Below are 16,584 nucleotides of genomic sequence, written 5' to 3'. Positions count from 1 at the left end.
CAACAGTAAAATATCTTATATTTAAAGGCACTCAGTTTTGCCATCTGAATATTCTTTTTTCAAAAGTGTAATTTGGGTATTTTCACCAATTAGTCCAGAGATTTTTTTGTTACTGAATCACACTATATATATGTCAAAGTCACAGACTAACTTTTTGTGGTATTACCTGATAGATAAAGTTCAACTAGCCCGAAAAAAGCCTCTTTGGATGCACTGTATATTAACTGACTTGTGTTAGTTGCACCAGCAGGAATGGATTCCTATTTTTAAGATCAGAAAAGTCTAAATTTGTCTTCCGGCTCTAACCTGCTGCCTTCATAATCCTGTGGTGTTTGTTAACTCAGTCCCTGGGGCAGTTTCACAGCCTGCTGGCAGGAATTAGGAGATTCATTTGTTGGGACCCACACTGACACTCAACTATAAATAGTCCCAATTGAGCTGTTCAGCGGAAGTTCCTCCCAGACCAGGCTTTCTCCTCGTTGCCCTCAATTAACTGACTGCCACCCCACACCCAGGCAGAGGACCCCATATAGGGAGACATGTCTCTCCAGTCTCCAGGAATATTTGGAGTTGATGATGGCACCCTTTTCCAATTTTGAGATGAGTGAAAACCTCACGGGCACGAGGCATCTCCTATTAACAAGAGAGCCTGACAAAACAGCCTGTCCTCTTCCATATTTCCAGATATATAAGTGGCCCCAGGCGTGGGCTTTTTATGTAATTCCCTGAACAGTTGGCTAACCTCCGGAAGACCCATCATTAGACCTGTGTCACTCTTGTCCCGTGGTGATGATGGGGGGCGGGGGTTGAGGGTGGAAGTAGGGGTAGAAGCATTTCTTCTTGAGAGATGGTGATTGGATCTAATAGAGTCACATACTGAGAACTTCCTTTGGCTGCCCTTAAAGAGGTTAAGAAAGAGTACCGGTGTTTCGGGGGTCCCTACCAGCACACCCTCCCTTCTTCCCCTCCCCACTCCTCCTAATCTCCTTTGACCTCTAACTCTTCATTGTTTGTGTCAACTCATAATGTTTGATTTCTCCCCAAGCTCACTCCATCTTCATCAGCTTTTACTGTTTTACAGTTAACTCTGCTGTTTGCTGCATGCTGCATGAGACCCAGGGTCCCGGTAAGCTTTATTAACTCTAAATAGAACTGGCAGTGGCTTCTAGAACACATCTCCCCAAGTCCCACCCCCTGCCCAACACACATATCTAATATCAAAGAAGCTGCTTCATTGTTCTAGCTGGTATTCTCTTGTGACTTATAATATGAAGAAATAGGCTGGTGTGATTTCAAGTATACATGTGGGAATGTTTGCCTTCCTGATTAAAAGTGGGGTGTTTTCAGACTTTTGCTGCTAGAACAGCTAGGTAGCATAGGTGGATCCTGTGATCAATATTTGAAGTTTCAATTTTGGCCATTTTTTTCCTAAAGGTGCCTTCACCATTACTTTCAAAATTAACTAAACTGCTGTGACGAGGGGAACTGTTGAGTTCACAAACCCTGTCCTGCAACGTCACGGTCAGCCTTGGTGCCCAGGTTTGGGAATGTTTTGAGCCAACGGAAACTTGCTTCTCTGTTTCCCTCTGGTGGCTGTTCTTACCTGAGGGGTTCAAGTTCTCTAATTTCGTTTGGCCCCCAAAACCATAATAAAAGTGGAAGAAAATGAAGGTTCTCAGATATTATAGAATATTTAATTCTACAAGTACCGGCTTCATGAACACCTTTGATAAGTAGGTAAGCAGGTAACCGTTGGTAAGATGGATTCCTCAGGGCTAGGTTTTGTGTCTGCAGGAGTGAATAAAGCAACCCCTGGCATCACATAGTTTATAGGCTGGTTATAGTAGCAATGATTAAGCTGCTTCTATCTTTTTAACTAGACTCAGGTAGTGAGTGGGGAGGAACATAAATATTTTAAATCTAACATAATTAGGCTTATTACCATTGTTAAACTTTACCATAGAAACTTTCAAACAGGAACGAAAGAAGAGAGAGGACAGTACAATGCAGCCCCACGTACCCACAACACAGCCCCCAAACAACTGTCAACATATGGCAATCCTGTCTTATCTGCTGCCCCAAACCGGCTGGATTACTGCAAAGCAAAACCCATATCATTTCATCTGTAAATACTTCAGCATGTATCTCTAAGAGCTCATGACTCTTAAAAAAAATAAATAAATAACGACAACGCCACCCTTATCACACCCCCAAAATTAACAATTCGTTCACATAAAATTTCTAGTCAGTGTTCAGAATACCCCGGTTGTCTCATAAATGCCTTTTACATTTGGTTTGTTTGGATCAGGGACTATAAAATATTGAGAAGACTTCTCCCCACTCACCCGTGGAGTTTATGATTTAAATGGAGAGCCTGCTGTTAGTCACCAAACTAATTGCTGCAGCTACTGCACTGGGGACTTTGGGCAGCTGGCAAAACATCCTACTTTCAAGCAAATCCCGAAGAGGAAGTCCATAGAGGCATCTGAAACATAAGGCCCGTGAAATTGGGCCAAAGGAAACAACCCGAAAAGAACAATGAAATGACTTATTGTCTGGCTTAAAGGCAAGCCTTGGAGCCCTGTTAGCTGACTTGAATGAAACAGCAGGTTTCCACCTAGGAAGACTCTCAATTCTGACAGCGTCTGTCCATGGCTGCAGTCCCAGTGCCCAGCACAGAGGCTGACACTCAGTTCACGTGTATTTTCTTTGGCCCCCCCATTTTCAATGAGGACAACAGGAAAGATGCATCCTGTTCAGTTAGATTTCAGTTAATGAAACCCAAATTAACACTCTTTGACACAATTTGGTTCAGCTTTCCCTGAGTAAATCATTGGTAATGGCCATTACTAAAATGAATCCTGGCAAAACTATAATTAAAGCCATACTTTACAAGTGAGAGGCAATTGGCAAACAGTGGGAACAGCCAACCCCGACCCTGAGTAGGTTGGCTTTTTCTGGCATGCTTCTCGCCAGCACCCCACAAAAGCAGTTCCAAACCAAATAGGGGAAGGAGGCCTTGGCTCCCTGGGGACTGAAAGCAGCAAAGGCAACCCGTCCATTCCCCACAGCCCTCATTTCAGGGGTGGATCACAAAGGCCACCCCTCATTAACTAGAGTGCAGGCAGAGTGAGGTTTACTGTTCCTTGCTGGTTTTGAAATGGCTTGAGGCACTACTGGCAGCTGTCTGCAATTGCAAGAGAAATCCTTCCTCTGTGACCCTCACACAGTTGCAGGTGCTATGTCTCAGTGGTTGCTGGCCCCTTGACCCTTGGTTGGGGGTGCCCAGTGCATGGACGGTACACACACATCAAAATATTTCAGCCTTCCCATGCAGCCCAGGACATAGGCCGTTGCAGTGTTCTATAGGTTTCTCTTCCCCTAGGAAGTAGACAAAGAAGAAAAATAGAGCTGAGCGTTTGTATTACATTTTCATACTATTCAAAGTGTTTTTCCGAATGGTACCTCATTTTCACATTACAACAGTCCCGTGAGGTAGAGGAGGAAGGGCTGATCTTCAGTTGACAAGATGAACAAATGGAGGAGTGGGGAATTTAAGAGACTTACCAAGGCTCACATAGTGAGTTAGTGGCAGAACTGGAACAAGAATGCAAAACTCCTAGTTCCTGGTATAAACTGCCATTCACATGCGTGTGTGTGTGTGTGTGTGTGAGTGTGTGTGTGTGGATGTATTCACTGAGGAAGTGACTGTACAAACATACCCAGCATATGCTTTTAACTGTCCCTCCCCAATATCTTTATTTAATGAGATAAATGTGTTCAGGTAAAAAATAACCAGGGGCTTAGATCCACAGGCAAGGAGTTCTCAGGGACACTGTGGCGTGAAGGAAAGAGTCTTTTTTTTTTTTTTTTTTAATTTATTTATTTATGGCTGTGTTGGGTCTTCGTTTCTGTGCGAGGGCTTTCTCCAGTTGCGGCAAGTGGGGGCCACTCTTCATCGCGGTGCGCGGGCCTCTCACTGTCGCGGCCTCTCTTGTTGCGGAGCACAGGCTCCAGACACGCAGGCTCAGTAATTGTGGCTCACGGGCTTAGTTGCTCCGCGGCATGTGGGATCTTCCCAGACCAGGGCTCGAACCCGTGTCCCCTGCATTGGCAGGCAGATTCTCAACCACTGCGCCACCAGGGAAGCCCAAGGAAAGAGTCTTGATCAGGCAGCCAAGGGATTCGGGCTCTGCTCCTCTTGGTTGTGACTTTCTTTGTGACCTCAGGCAAGTCAGTTGGCCTCACCGGTGTTTCTCCGCCTCCTCATGTGTCAAACTTGCATCACGAGGATGAAGTTTAAATGGGAGAAAGTTCAAAGTGCAGTGTGAACACAAACCAATAATGGATTTCCATAGTTCAGGTTTTCAGGTGACTGTGGTCCGACCCTAGTGCAGAGCCCAGTTACTGCCCGCAGACACTTCTCGAACAGATCTTGCCCAAGGGGTACTAGGTAGTGGACTGGGTATCTCCGAAGGTGAAACCTCTCCCTCCTCTGCTTTCCCTATGGGGCGAGGCACTCAGTGGCTGAGAGCCTGGCGCGCTGTGCCGTGGCCTGAGGCCACCTGGAGATTTGCTAAAGGTATTCCTCTACAAGGTGTCTGGGTGGGGGGCACTAGTCAGGACCTAGTAATTAAGAAGAGAGAAGTATTCTTGTGGCTGTTGATAATTGTTTTGCTAGCTAATGCCACTGTGGTCGCCACTCAGAGGTGTGTGGGTGAATGAGAGAGAAAGCATGTTCCCAGAAGCCAGTGCAATAAGGCCTTAAGACCATCTAACACAGCTATATTCTAATTTATCCATTAGTCATCATGACATTTTCTTCTAACCTTTTTTTTTTTTTGACATTAATCCATCCATTCATTAACCCAACTTCTGTTTTCATTTTCAGTTTGGGCTTCCTGTAGACGCCCTTCTCCTGCGCAACAGAGCTGGGCTTCCCTGTCTCTAATTCCCCCTTAACACATCTGGGGGCACAGAACCCGTGCCCTCCCCTCTCTTCCTGCCAAGGTTTATAGAAGCCCGAGAGTCTGAGGACGGCGTCTGGCCTCTGGTCAAGAAGCCATCAGTCACGTGGTTTAAAGATGCATCCTGCATCCCAGTGCCCCTCCCAGCGCCCCCAGCCGGCCACTCCCTGCTCCATCTTTGCCGGACTGTAACATGTTCAGGGGTCCCACCTGCTCTTCTGTACCACCAGCTTCCCTGTTCCAACTCTGGCTGCTGCTTGTTCCCCTGAGGTATTTGCATCCGCCATGGCTGGGTGAGCACCAGTCAGCACGGCTTTCCCCATTAGTCCGCAGTCACTTGGCTTCCCGAACCATCCCTCAGCCCCCCAACAGAAGAGCCGCAGCCTCTTCTCGGAGGGTTCCAGAAGGAGAATCCTTTGGTGCCTTTTCCTTCTGACCTGTCAGCCCAGCCCTTTCCAGTTTTGATTCACTCAAAATAATTGCACTCAAGCTGTGTTAAAAATCTGGAACGAGTTTACTTACAGCCAGCCCTTCCCAGACAACACGACTGCTGAAGAAAGTAGCATAAATTTCCCCTCTCTGTAATTCTGAGTACCCCACAGATGCAGAAGGCAGAATAAACCTGAATATTAGTACCAACCTAGTGTCTTATGGAATTGTTATGAGGTGTCTCAGCATCTCCTCTGTAATTTCCCTTAGGACGCCACACCATCCCAATAAGGCAGGGCCAGTAGCAGGTATAACCATCCCCTGTCACAAACTGCCAAACAGAGTGGTCAAAGAATCAGTGTTTTCAGTTTTGCTCTGATGAATCTTCCAGTCTGTTTGGTGAATATGATGATGAGTTTCAATCTGTATTTTGCGCATGCCCCACAATAAGAAGACGTGAGACTATCAGTTGGAGAGGAGAAAAGAGGTGTTGTGCCTTGGAAGGTCCCTAACTTTGTCTCCAGTCTAAGGATTTGGTATTTTAAAAATCTTCCAGCCCTGATTTGTATGATGGGGCCCATCCGATAGTGGCTTTGGGAGCCCCTTTGAAGTTGAGAGCCCTCCATTGTCAGGGCCATGAGGCACAGTGGCCTTTGGTGTTTGGCCAGTGAGAGAGTGAGAGCTGGAGTGACCTGGCAACGATCTGTGGCTAACACGCCGTTTCTCTGCCCTTCCTTTGCAGTAATCCATGGCTGTGTACTGAATAGTATTCCCCGCTACAGCTGGACTGGACTCCATTTAGCCTTTTAAGCCAAGGTTCCTATTGTAACTGACAGCTTTCCTTTGGAGCGCCAGGCAGCTGGGTCCCCTGCCCCTGCCATGTACTTCCACTTCAAGCCCCACCTCTTCTTTTGATTTCTGCCTCACAGTCCCACTGGCACTGACCATGACCTTCTTCTTTTTTATTTTTGAGGTTTTTTTTTTTTTTTGGTCACTTTCTTTCAAAACACACAAACAAGGCTATGCGAAATTTTCAGGCCTTTTTGAAGTATTGAGAATGGGGAGGGGGGTTCTCGCTTCAATAATAGATAATGACAGGAAGCAAAAAGTAGAAAAAACGAAAAGCAAACAAATGCACACACTTTATCTTTTCTTGTTGGCAAAGCAAGAGTGCAGTTTTGATATGTATTGTTTGGTGAGTCACTGATTGGTGAGTGGCCAGAAGCAAGTATGAAGGTGGTGCTGTGAAAGCATAAGCTAGTTTCTTGAGAAAATCCAAGTCACACAGTGGAGCATTTTAGGAGACCCTGTGCTCGGAGATTTAAAAAACAAAAAAACTTGGGTACTCAGCCAGTAGCTCAGGGAGATGCTAAGCTAGGGCTGTCAGGTCTCCTTGGGAAAGGCTACTTATTTGCAGCTTTGATGTTTCTGTGACCAGTTTCACGGCTGCTTCCCAAGAATCCCAAACTTAAACAACTAATCGGTCTCCATCCGCAGTAATTATTTGCATTACAAATAGGAGGCCCCCTCATTTGCATTTGTTTACAGATTAACTACTTGAGGCTTGAGGAGCTCTGAAAACTTCAAAAGGTATTAGAGCCACCCAGCCTTTGAGAGACCTTCAGAGACTAGGCAGGAATTTTGTATGAAGGGAGACATTTTGGTCCAGAAGACAGTTAGGACCCACTTTTTTGTAAGAGGAAATTGAGGCCCCGAGAAATGAAGGGACTTGCCAGACACCCCAGTCCTGTTTCATGGCAGAAGCCAGGCTAAATTCAGTGTCTCCTGAGTCCCGAGCCATTTTACAAATGGACTCAATGTGTTCATGTATGTTCCTGGAGACAAGTCTTTTGATGTTCCGGAGAAAATGAATAGTTAGTATTAGAGGGCCTTTGAGGTTTTTATCCCGTAGGAAAATATTCGAGGATGGGGTGGGTAGGGATAGGCAAAGCAGAGGACTCTAGGCCAGCTCCTGAACTGAGCACTTCCGCGGACGATAAGAGTCACAGGCACCTGTTAGCTGCTCAGCTTTCCTGGGAGTCTGGAATGGGGCGTGCGGATGCGGATGTTTAACAGGTGCCCTAGATGATCCCTGTCATCAAGGAAGTTTGGTAAACAAAAATCTACCCTGTGAGTGAACATGAGACCTTTAGAAAGTCAACCAAGGCTATTAAAAGAATTAAAATGCTTATTTTATTGGGTAGCTTGTCTCACTGTAGACAGAAAGGGTTTCTTCCTTTTTCAGTGAAAAGACTTTTTAAGTGGTACAGTTATTACTATTTTAAAAAATACCCTAAGTACTCTGTTTACTTCTGGTGAAACAAAACCAGTCGTTAGAAATGGTCTGTGTCCGGCTCCACGCCCACCCCAACCGAGACTGGAATAGAATGGTTTTCTTGAAAAATCCCCACGTGTACACACACACACCCCTCATGTCTCTTAAGCCAAGAAGTTTGCTTTTCCTAGCTGCAGTCCAGATCACTTTTTTTTTGTTTATGTTTTTTGTTTTAATTATTTGGCATTCACATGTGGCTGTTAATATGTGCGCTCTCTCTCTCTCTCTCTTTTTTTTTTTTAATTAAAACAAGAAGCTTTTAACTGGTGTGTGGTGTTCTTAAAACCTTCTCAGCAGATTTCCCGGTGGTGATGGTCCATCAGTGACCCCATTTCTCACCTGTCTTCTCCAAGTATACTCTGTGCTACCTCACACTGCCCACTTCCCTCACCCTGTCTTACTTTGAATGTCCTTTTTCTTTAGCTAATTTCATGTTTTCTTTCTCTTTCTCTCTCCCTCTCCAGCTTTTTTTAATCTTGTCTTCAGCAGCTGCACTAAGTCTAAAGGAGAAGACTGCCATTATAGAAGAGTTAGGGTTCCATATTGTCTCAAATCAGAAACCAACCAATTCCCTCTCCCTCCAAAGTGCGTGCGCATACACACACACACACACACACACACACACCCCACAAGTGTTCATTGTGTCCCTGTGTCCAGGCAAGACGCTCTCTCCCGACTTACATGGTATTTTAAATGGAAGTGTCTTGTCCTAACCTAACAAGGCAGGAAAAGAACCATCCGAGCTGGAGAATGGACCAAATGTAACCTCAGAGAGACAACTGCAGGACGACTCACCCAAGTGTAAGTGACTGAGGCAGGAGACCTCAGCTGTGGGTGTGGAAGTACTGTTCACAAGTTTTCGTTTGAGTTTTCTGTTTTTAAACACCAATTCTCCGGTTCAATGGGTTGACTGTCTACAGCCACTATTAAACATTTCTGAATATGGACGAGAAAGTCAAGCAACATTCATATCTTCTTCAGCATTCACAGACCTTCTGCAGACCCCCCAGCAAGTGGGGGAAGTGGATCTACTAACTCTCAGGTGGAGAAGGGAGAGTCGGGGGAGTTTAAGCTTAGTGAGAGCAAAATGACTCCAACCTTCCAAGGCCAGTTGGGGTTTTGAGAGAAGTTTCTGCTCAACTTGGGATCTGGAGGGAGAGTTTTGATGTTGATAAATCTGCCTTGAATTCATTGGTTTAACTTGCATCAAAATACCATGTGAGTGTGCTCATTCCCATATATCCCTACAACCATTGCCATTCCACTGTCCTGTGTCTCTTGAGAGAGCCTCTTTGCATGTTTTCCAGAGTCTGTGTTTTTCCTTTCTTCTCCTTTGTTCTTTTTGCTCAGAGATGTGACCAGTCATTGGCCCTCTGGGGCTTTCATTCGCCAGGAGAAACATCCCGAAACCAGCACTGTTTAGCTTGATACCTTTCTAATGTCCATGTCAATTTTCAATAAAATTCAAAGAAATGCTCAACGGCTGTGTGATCATTAGGTGATGGGCCCACCGTGGTTTGCCTTAGGAGGAGTGGGTGGCTTCCTTTCAAGGGCGTGACTGAGGGGCTCAGGGAGGCACCATCAGCCAGTTTGCAACCTTCCTGTGTAGGCTGCTGGGCCTACTCCCCCCACCTGGGCTTGAAATTTCCATGGGGTGGGGTGGGGGTGAGCAGGAAGTCCTTTACTTTTCCTTCATTAGCATGGACTTAACTGATCCGTTGAGCTCATTATCTTCCAGGATAGTAAATAGATGGAGAAAGTGGAGTGCCAGACCCTACAGAATAAGATTCGGGTGAGTTTTAATTCCAGAAGGAAAAGAATTCTGCGCTGCATGTCTTCTCTTATTTAATACTGTGATGTGAGCATCCCTAAAATTCATGGATATGACTTGAAAAGCCTTCTATAGATAGGGTCTACTAGGGAGGGAATCCTCCTTGTCTCTGCCAGCATTAAAGTGGGCAAGAGGGAGAGTGGTCAGTTTTCATAATTCTGGTCGCCGTCGAGGTGGGGTTTCCTTTCCCCAGCTTCATTTCCCGAATGGCCAGATGCTGGAGACCGGAGGGTGGTCGATACCCTCTCTCCGAACCGAGGCCTGGAGGCCTCTGAGGGGGGTACCAGGGGAAACGACACTGGCCTGCGTCTGCGCAGCTCGCACACTAGGGGGCAGCCGAACGGGAACAACACTTGCCTGTGACGTCACCGAGCCCCGGCAGGCACTGAGGTGTGGAAAAATACCGGCTCTGGAGCCAGCCAGACTTGCCAGCTGTGTATGCTCTGGGGCAAGTTGTGGTCAAAACTTCCCTGTAAAAGAAGAATATCAGTAACTCCCTTGCAGGGTGATTGCGAAGGTTCCATGAGCTAATGTAAATTAAAGATCTGGGTGTTCACTAAACGGAATCCCTGTTAAGGATGGAGTTTCCCCTTTACTAGAAGTATCTTAGGTTCTTCCAATCCACGGTTTCTCAACGTCAGCACTATAGTCTTTTGAGGCCAGATAATTCTTTGCTGTGGAGGCTGTCCTGTGCACTGTAGCATCCCTACCCACTAGATGTCAGTAGCACACTATACCATCCCATCCCCAGGTGTGACAACCAAAACTGTCTCCAGATAATGCTAAATTTCCCCTGGAGGGCAAAATCGCCCCAAACTGAGAACCATTGCTCTAGGACAGGGGCCAACAAACTTTTTCTGTAAAGGGCCAGCTGGTAACTATCTTAGGCTTTGCAGGCCACGTGGTCTCTGCAACTATTCAACTGTTAACTATAGAACAAAACCAGCCATTGATAATATGTAAAAGGATGAACGTGACTGTGTGCCAATAAAAGTTCATTTGCAGACACTGAAATTTGAATTTCACGCGTGGGTTTCATTTTCACATGTTCTGAATTATTATTATTTTGATTTTTTCCAACCACTTAAAACGTAAAGACCACTCTGAGCATGAGGGTCATAGAAATACAGGCAGATGGACTGGATTTGGCCTGTGGGCCACAGTTTGCTGACCCCACCTCTAATGCATTTTGGTGCTTGTTGATGCATCATCGAGCCTAAAGGTGTTAGAAGTGACTGGCTGGGGACTTCCCTGGTGGCACAGTGGTTAAGACTCCACCTGCCAATGCTGCCAATGCAGGGGACACGGGTTCGAGCCCTGGTCCGGGAAGATCCCACATGCCGCGGAGCAACTAAGCCCGTGCGCCACAACTACTGAGCCTGCATGCCACAACTATTGAAGCCCACGTGCCTAGAGCCCATGCTCCGCGACAAGAGAAGTCACCGCAATAAGAAGCCCGCTCACCGCAATGAAGAGTAGCCCCCCGCTCGCTGCAAGTAGAGAAAGCCCGCGCACAGCAACGAAAACCCAACGCAGCCAAAAATAAAAATAATAAATTTATTTTTTTTAAAAAGTGACTGGCTGGTCAAAAGAAATCAGAAATGAAGACAAATGGCTGATGTTTTAATGCAAGTTAGTGGGGAAATGGGTTTGATTAAAATTTGCATATAGTTTTGCTAGAGCATAGATGGGGCAAGGGTCTGCTGGGGCTCTGAGAGCCAGTTCCTGGGGCCCTGCTGAGCAGTGAGAAGGCCAACTACTTCTAGGGACAGAACCAGGCCGCTAATACCCTCAAAAAGGCTGAGGGGCTTCCCTGGTGGCGCAGTGGTTGAGAGTCTGCCTGCCAATGCAGGGGACGCGGGTTCGAGCCCTGGTCTGGGAAGATCCCACATGCCGCGGAGCAACTCGGCCCGTGAGCCACAATTACTGAGCCTGCGCGTCTGGAGCCTGTGCTTGGCAACGAGAGGCCGCGATAGTGAGAGGCCCGCGCACCACGATGAAGAGTGGACCCCGCACCGCTATGAAGAGTGGCCCCCGCTTGCCACAACTAGAGAAAGCCCTCGCACAGAAACGAAGACCCAACACAGCCATACATACATACATACATACATACATAAAAAGAATGTAAGCAGACGAGAATAGCATTAAAAAATAAAAAAAAATTTTAAAAAAAAGGCCTTGAACGCCATGCTGGGCACCAAGGACTTTAAAAAAAAAAAAAGGCTGAGCAAACTGGGCTCCAGTTGTAAGCACTGAGGTTAAGCAGTGTCCTTTTGTGTTCAAAACGCCCCCGCTCGGGGAGATTCATCCCTTTGCTAAAAGGACAGTTTTCTTGCAAGGCCATTCTTTTAAAATGAGGGCACCTCTTGAAAGACTTCTGCATTAGAACAGTTAATACCTCACGTTGGCTTTGCCACCTGGACCTACTACCTTCCATCAATGTCCAGCCAGGTCCTGTACTATCTCTTAGCTTGTTTGGCTTGGACTTTAGAAAGTCCCTGCCCTCAGCTCAATACCTATAAAAATTATATGTATATTTGTTATGTATAGGATTGGGGACAAACTTCTTATCTTGGTTTTAGGTTCAATGAAATTATTTTTTCTTAACCAAATGATGAGGGTGTATTGGACACCACCCGTGGATTTGGTCCAGTGCCCTCTGCTATGGGGGATACTTTGCATGAGATCAGTTAGACACTGCTCTTGAGGAACTTACAGACTGGCCCTATCTTATCTACTCAACCATATTTTCCAATACTTCCTAATAGCTGTTTCCATTCCAGTCCATTCAGTCTCTGCACAGGCCTCTCCCTGAGTTATGCAAACTATTTGTTGACATTATCTGAAATATCCTCTACTGATTTAAATCCTGCCTTTGAGGCTCAGGCCTGCCTTCTCCTTGAAGTCCTTCTTGACCGAATTCACCTATCTTGATCTCTTCTTCCTTTTCTAACCTCCTGGCTGAAATTTTATAATCTTCTCTGCTTCTCGTTTGAGGGACTTCGTTCCTCAAGAGACGTTAAGCTTCCTAAGGGTAGGAACATCATTTTATAGCCCCCCAGAGGGCCACGAAAGTGCTGGACACACAATAAAAAGTGATTAAGAGATAGCTAGATTGAGATTCTTCACCAATGTAGGGAACTATTGCACTTCTGAAACATTTAATTTTGAAATTAAGTTACAAGAATAATACCAAGTATACCCACATGCTCTTGACCTAGATGCACCAACTGATAATATTTTGCCCCATTTGCTTTATCATTTATACTCAGGCTCTCTCTGTATCTAGATAGATAGAGATACATAATATTTTTTTCTGAACCATTTGAAGGTAATTTACATGTATCATGGCCCTTTACCCCTAAATATTCCAGTGGGTATTTCCTAAAAATAAGGATATTCTCTTACATAGCCACAGTCACCAACTTCAGTAAATTTAATATTGTTACACTACTTTAATCTATTGAATAGTATACTTTACAGCAATTTTTCTTGCCATATAAGATTGGCTCTAGGATCACCCATTGTGTCCTGTTTCTTTAGTCTCCTTTAATCTGAAACAGCCTTTCTTTGTCTTTCCATGACATTGATATTTTTGAAGTCCCATTTAAAAAATAGACTGTTCTCATTTTGGGTCAAGGTGTTGCCCAATCTCTGCACTATATAATCACTGTTTTTTCCCCTTCTTTGCTACTAGTAAACAATCTGTGAGGAGAAAGTATAAGTCCATGCAAATATCCTACTCCTCATCAAACATTTCCCCCTAGATTTAGCATCTATTGGTAATTCTTGCCTGAACCAATCTACAAAATGATGATTTTCCAACTCCAGCATTCCCTTCATATTTACCAGTCAGCACATGGTGTTCTATTGTAAGCAAAGGCCCTCCCTTCTCTCTCATTATTTCTTTATCTACTTGGTATCACTGTGGACTTATGGCTTCCTATTTTTTCAGTGGCTCATAACTGTCCTTAATAACTTTGGTGCTCAAATTACCAGAATTTGGCCAGCTCCTAGCTACTGCTTTTAATCCATTTAGTAGCCATTCCTCAAGAGGCTATTGTAGTGCAGAATACTCTGGTCAAGAACTTTTGGTGATCTAATTTCTGGGATAGTTTATGAGGGTGGTGCTTAGCCAGGTTCCAGGTTTCCCTCCTCTCATCATGCACTGGCTTCCCCACAGGAAAGGGCAGGGAAGGAAGCTCAGAGCTGTCAGACTCTGTGTGTGTGTTTCATGTAAAAACAGTGGCAGGAGCCTGTGTTAGAACAGGGAAGGATGATGGAGGGGAGGAGGACAGGTGATTACAGGAGGTTTCTGGATTGTTTTAGGATGGCAATGGCTGCTGTTATCAGAGCCCCCTCCTACACCTCTCTTCAACCATTATTCCAATAATCTTCTGCTTAGGGGTTTCAATTCCTGCTCACTGAGAAAACATCTGTGGCTTGTGAGAAGGGAATAGGCTGAGATAGGTTGGCTGAAGGCTTTTTTTGATCAGAAGGATTACCAGGGAAAGGTCATGGAGAATCATGGGAATTTTTGTTTTGTTTCCTAGAGATGAAACTGCTTATTCCATAGCGGGATTTACAAATGGACTCCAGCTATGGCTGTTCCAGAGCAAATGGCCTCTAACATCAATTTCATTGCCTTTCACTCTGTAATCCAAATTCACAAGTCAGATTGGAATTATTTGTTCCTGTATGATGGAAGAATTTTCATCCAAGCTGAGAGGAAGGCATTTTTATTTTCTCAACTCTTTTTCTAAGAAAGCTGTGTATTTTTTTTAACAGTATGGTCTTTTAGTATAATTATCTATACTTCTTTTTTTTTTTTTTTTTTTTTGGGTGGATGTATGCTTTTATTTCTCTTGGGTATAAACTTGGAGTGGAGGAGTGGAATGATCCAGTCATAGGTAACTCTATGTTTAACATTTTGAAGAACTGCCAAACTATTTGCCAAAGTGTCTTTACCATTTTACTAGCAATATGCGAGAGTTCCAATTTCTCCACATCCTTGTCAACCCTTGTTATTGTCTATCTTTTTTGTTTATCATAGCCATCATAGTGGGTGTGAGGTGGTACCTCACTGAGATTTTGATTTGCATTTACCTCATAGCCAGTGATGTTGAGTATCTTTTCATGTACTTATTGACTACTTGCATATGTTCTTTGGAGAAATATCTATTCAAGTCCTATCCCCATTTTTAAATTGGGTTATTTATCTTACTGAGTTTTTTTTTTTAATTAATTAATTAATTTATTATTTATTTATTTTTGGCTGTGTTGGGTCTTTGTTGCTGCGCGCGGGCTTTCTCTAGTTGTGGCGAGTGGGGGCTATTCTGTTGCGGTGCGCAGGCTTCTCATTGCGGTGGCTTCTCTTGTTGCAGAGCACGGGCTCTAGGCACGCAGGCTTCAGCAGTTGTGGCTCTCGGGCTCAGTAGTTGTGGCTTGTGGGCTCTAGAGCGCAGGCTCAGTAGTTGTGACTCAGTTGCTCCGCGGCATGTGGGATCTTCCCGGACCAGGGCTCGAACCCGTGTCCCCTGCATTGGCAGGCGGATTCTTAACCACTGCGCCACCAGGGAAGTCCCGAAAGCTGTGTATTGATTGCAATGTTGATTTTGATGAAAGTTGGCATCTTTTAGGCTGAAATTAATCTAACTGTAAAATTACAAATCAGCTTAAAATGTAGGCCCCAAGAAAATGAATTTCACAAGTTTGGGACAACAGAAAGAGCCTTCATTCATTCAATCATTCATTTAATTCAACAAATACCTGTGGAGTTCCTACAGGAGCCAGGTGTAGGTGCTAAAAGCAAGACAGATGCGTTCCTTGTTCTCATGGGGCTGTCACGGGGGGTGGAGAGGAGTCAAATTTTTTTAGAGTTCAAAAGGTGGTACACACTGCGAAGAAAGAAAAAAACAGAGCAATGCAATGGCAAATGACTGGGGGAGCACTGGATGATGAATCAGGTGACCTAGATTCTGATCTCAGCTTTGCCGGGAATGGTCTCTACAGTCTTCAGCTATCACTACACCTCTCTGGCCTTATTTTTCTCACTCATGCAATGATGATTTGAGTTTATGGTCTCTAAGCTTCCTTTCTGGTATCATGTTCTTTGATTTGATGGTTCAAAGACTGTCGTTATTTCAATAAACATGAATGCCTATCAGAGTCAAAGACAGCACTCCCTGTGTAATGGGAGAGACAGGCATGGAAATAGATCATTATGAAACAGTGTGAACAATGCTGTAATTTGCTCCTCTCAGTCCAACACACCCCTACACATAAATGTGTCACATAATGAGAAATACATCATTAAACAAAAGGGGACAGCGGGTCAAAGCTACCTTATCCAACGGTCCTGCTGCCGTGGGACACTGAGTTCTGTGCAGGACTATTTCTCCCCACTAACACTGTAATCAGTTCCAGGACAACAGAGAAAACCCAGTTTCTTTTTCCTTTGTATTGACTATACTGAGCACACAGTAGGTGCTGTGCAAATTCCCGCTGACAGACACTCATTAACTACTTTCATAGCACAGATTGGCAGACAGGGATTGAGGGATCGAGCTGGAGCAGAACCACGGGTCTAGTAATAACGTTTGCCTACAGAGTGATTGAGCCATTTGCTGCTGTGCAGCTTTTAACCCTCTTTTGGGGGCCCCTTTTGCATTTTGTAATATTCTGCACGTTTTAAATTGATACAGTTAATACAGAATTATTTGAAATCGTGATCACTACTGTGTAAACACGATGCTTGTCAGCAATTGGGATGCAGTATGGATGATAAAAGTGGTTGACTAGGGAAGTGGCGCTGTGGATGATTTTCTAAGTGTTTCGTTTTTAGTACTACTTCACAGTAAAATACAAAGCTAATCCTCTGAAGAAAAGGCGCTTCGGAGAGCTGACATTTAAAAAAATAAAAAGGGTAAAATACATTTCAAACCCAAGTCCCTCCCAAAGTACACGGTCCCACTGTCAGAAACCCAGGGAAAAGCGTCAGGCGAGCTACTGCTGCCAAGAAT

General features: G+C 44.8%; 1 protein-coding gene across 7 annotated transcripts in view; it reads left to right on the top strand.

Annotated features, from left to right (window-relative positions):
• Nucleotides 1-9,224, top strand: part of SEPTIN6 (septin 6) — a 69,908-nt gene extending 60,684 nt beyond the window's left edge. The window contains exons 11-12 of one of the 7 annotated variants that reach the window (XM_059911453.1): nucleotides 1,082-1,126; nucleotides 8,196-9,224. In XM_059911453.1, coding sequence (XP_059767436.1) covers nucleotides 1,082-1,085 — 4 coding nt within the window. In that variant the 3' untranslated portion in view covers nucleotides 1,086-1,126; nucleotides 8,196-9,224. The other 6 variants (XM_059911454.1, XM_059911452.1, XM_059911451.1 and 3 more) reach the window with 6 other exon arrangements.
• The last annotated feature ends 7,360 nt before the right edge of the window (nucleotides 9,225-16,584 follow it).

The sequence above is a fragment of the Balaenoptera ricei genome, chromosome X (genome assembly GCF_028023285.1).
Source record: "Balaenoptera ricei isolate mBalRic1 chromosome X, mBalRic1.hap2, whole genome shotgun sequence".
In the NCBI taxonomy this organism is placed as follows: Eukaryota; Metazoa; Chordata; class Mammalia; order Artiodactyla; family Balaenopteridae; genus Balaenoptera; species Balaenoptera ricei.
The sequence above is the reverse complement of the archived record's forward strand: the minus strand, read 5'-3'. Positions and strand labels throughout refer to the sequence as shown.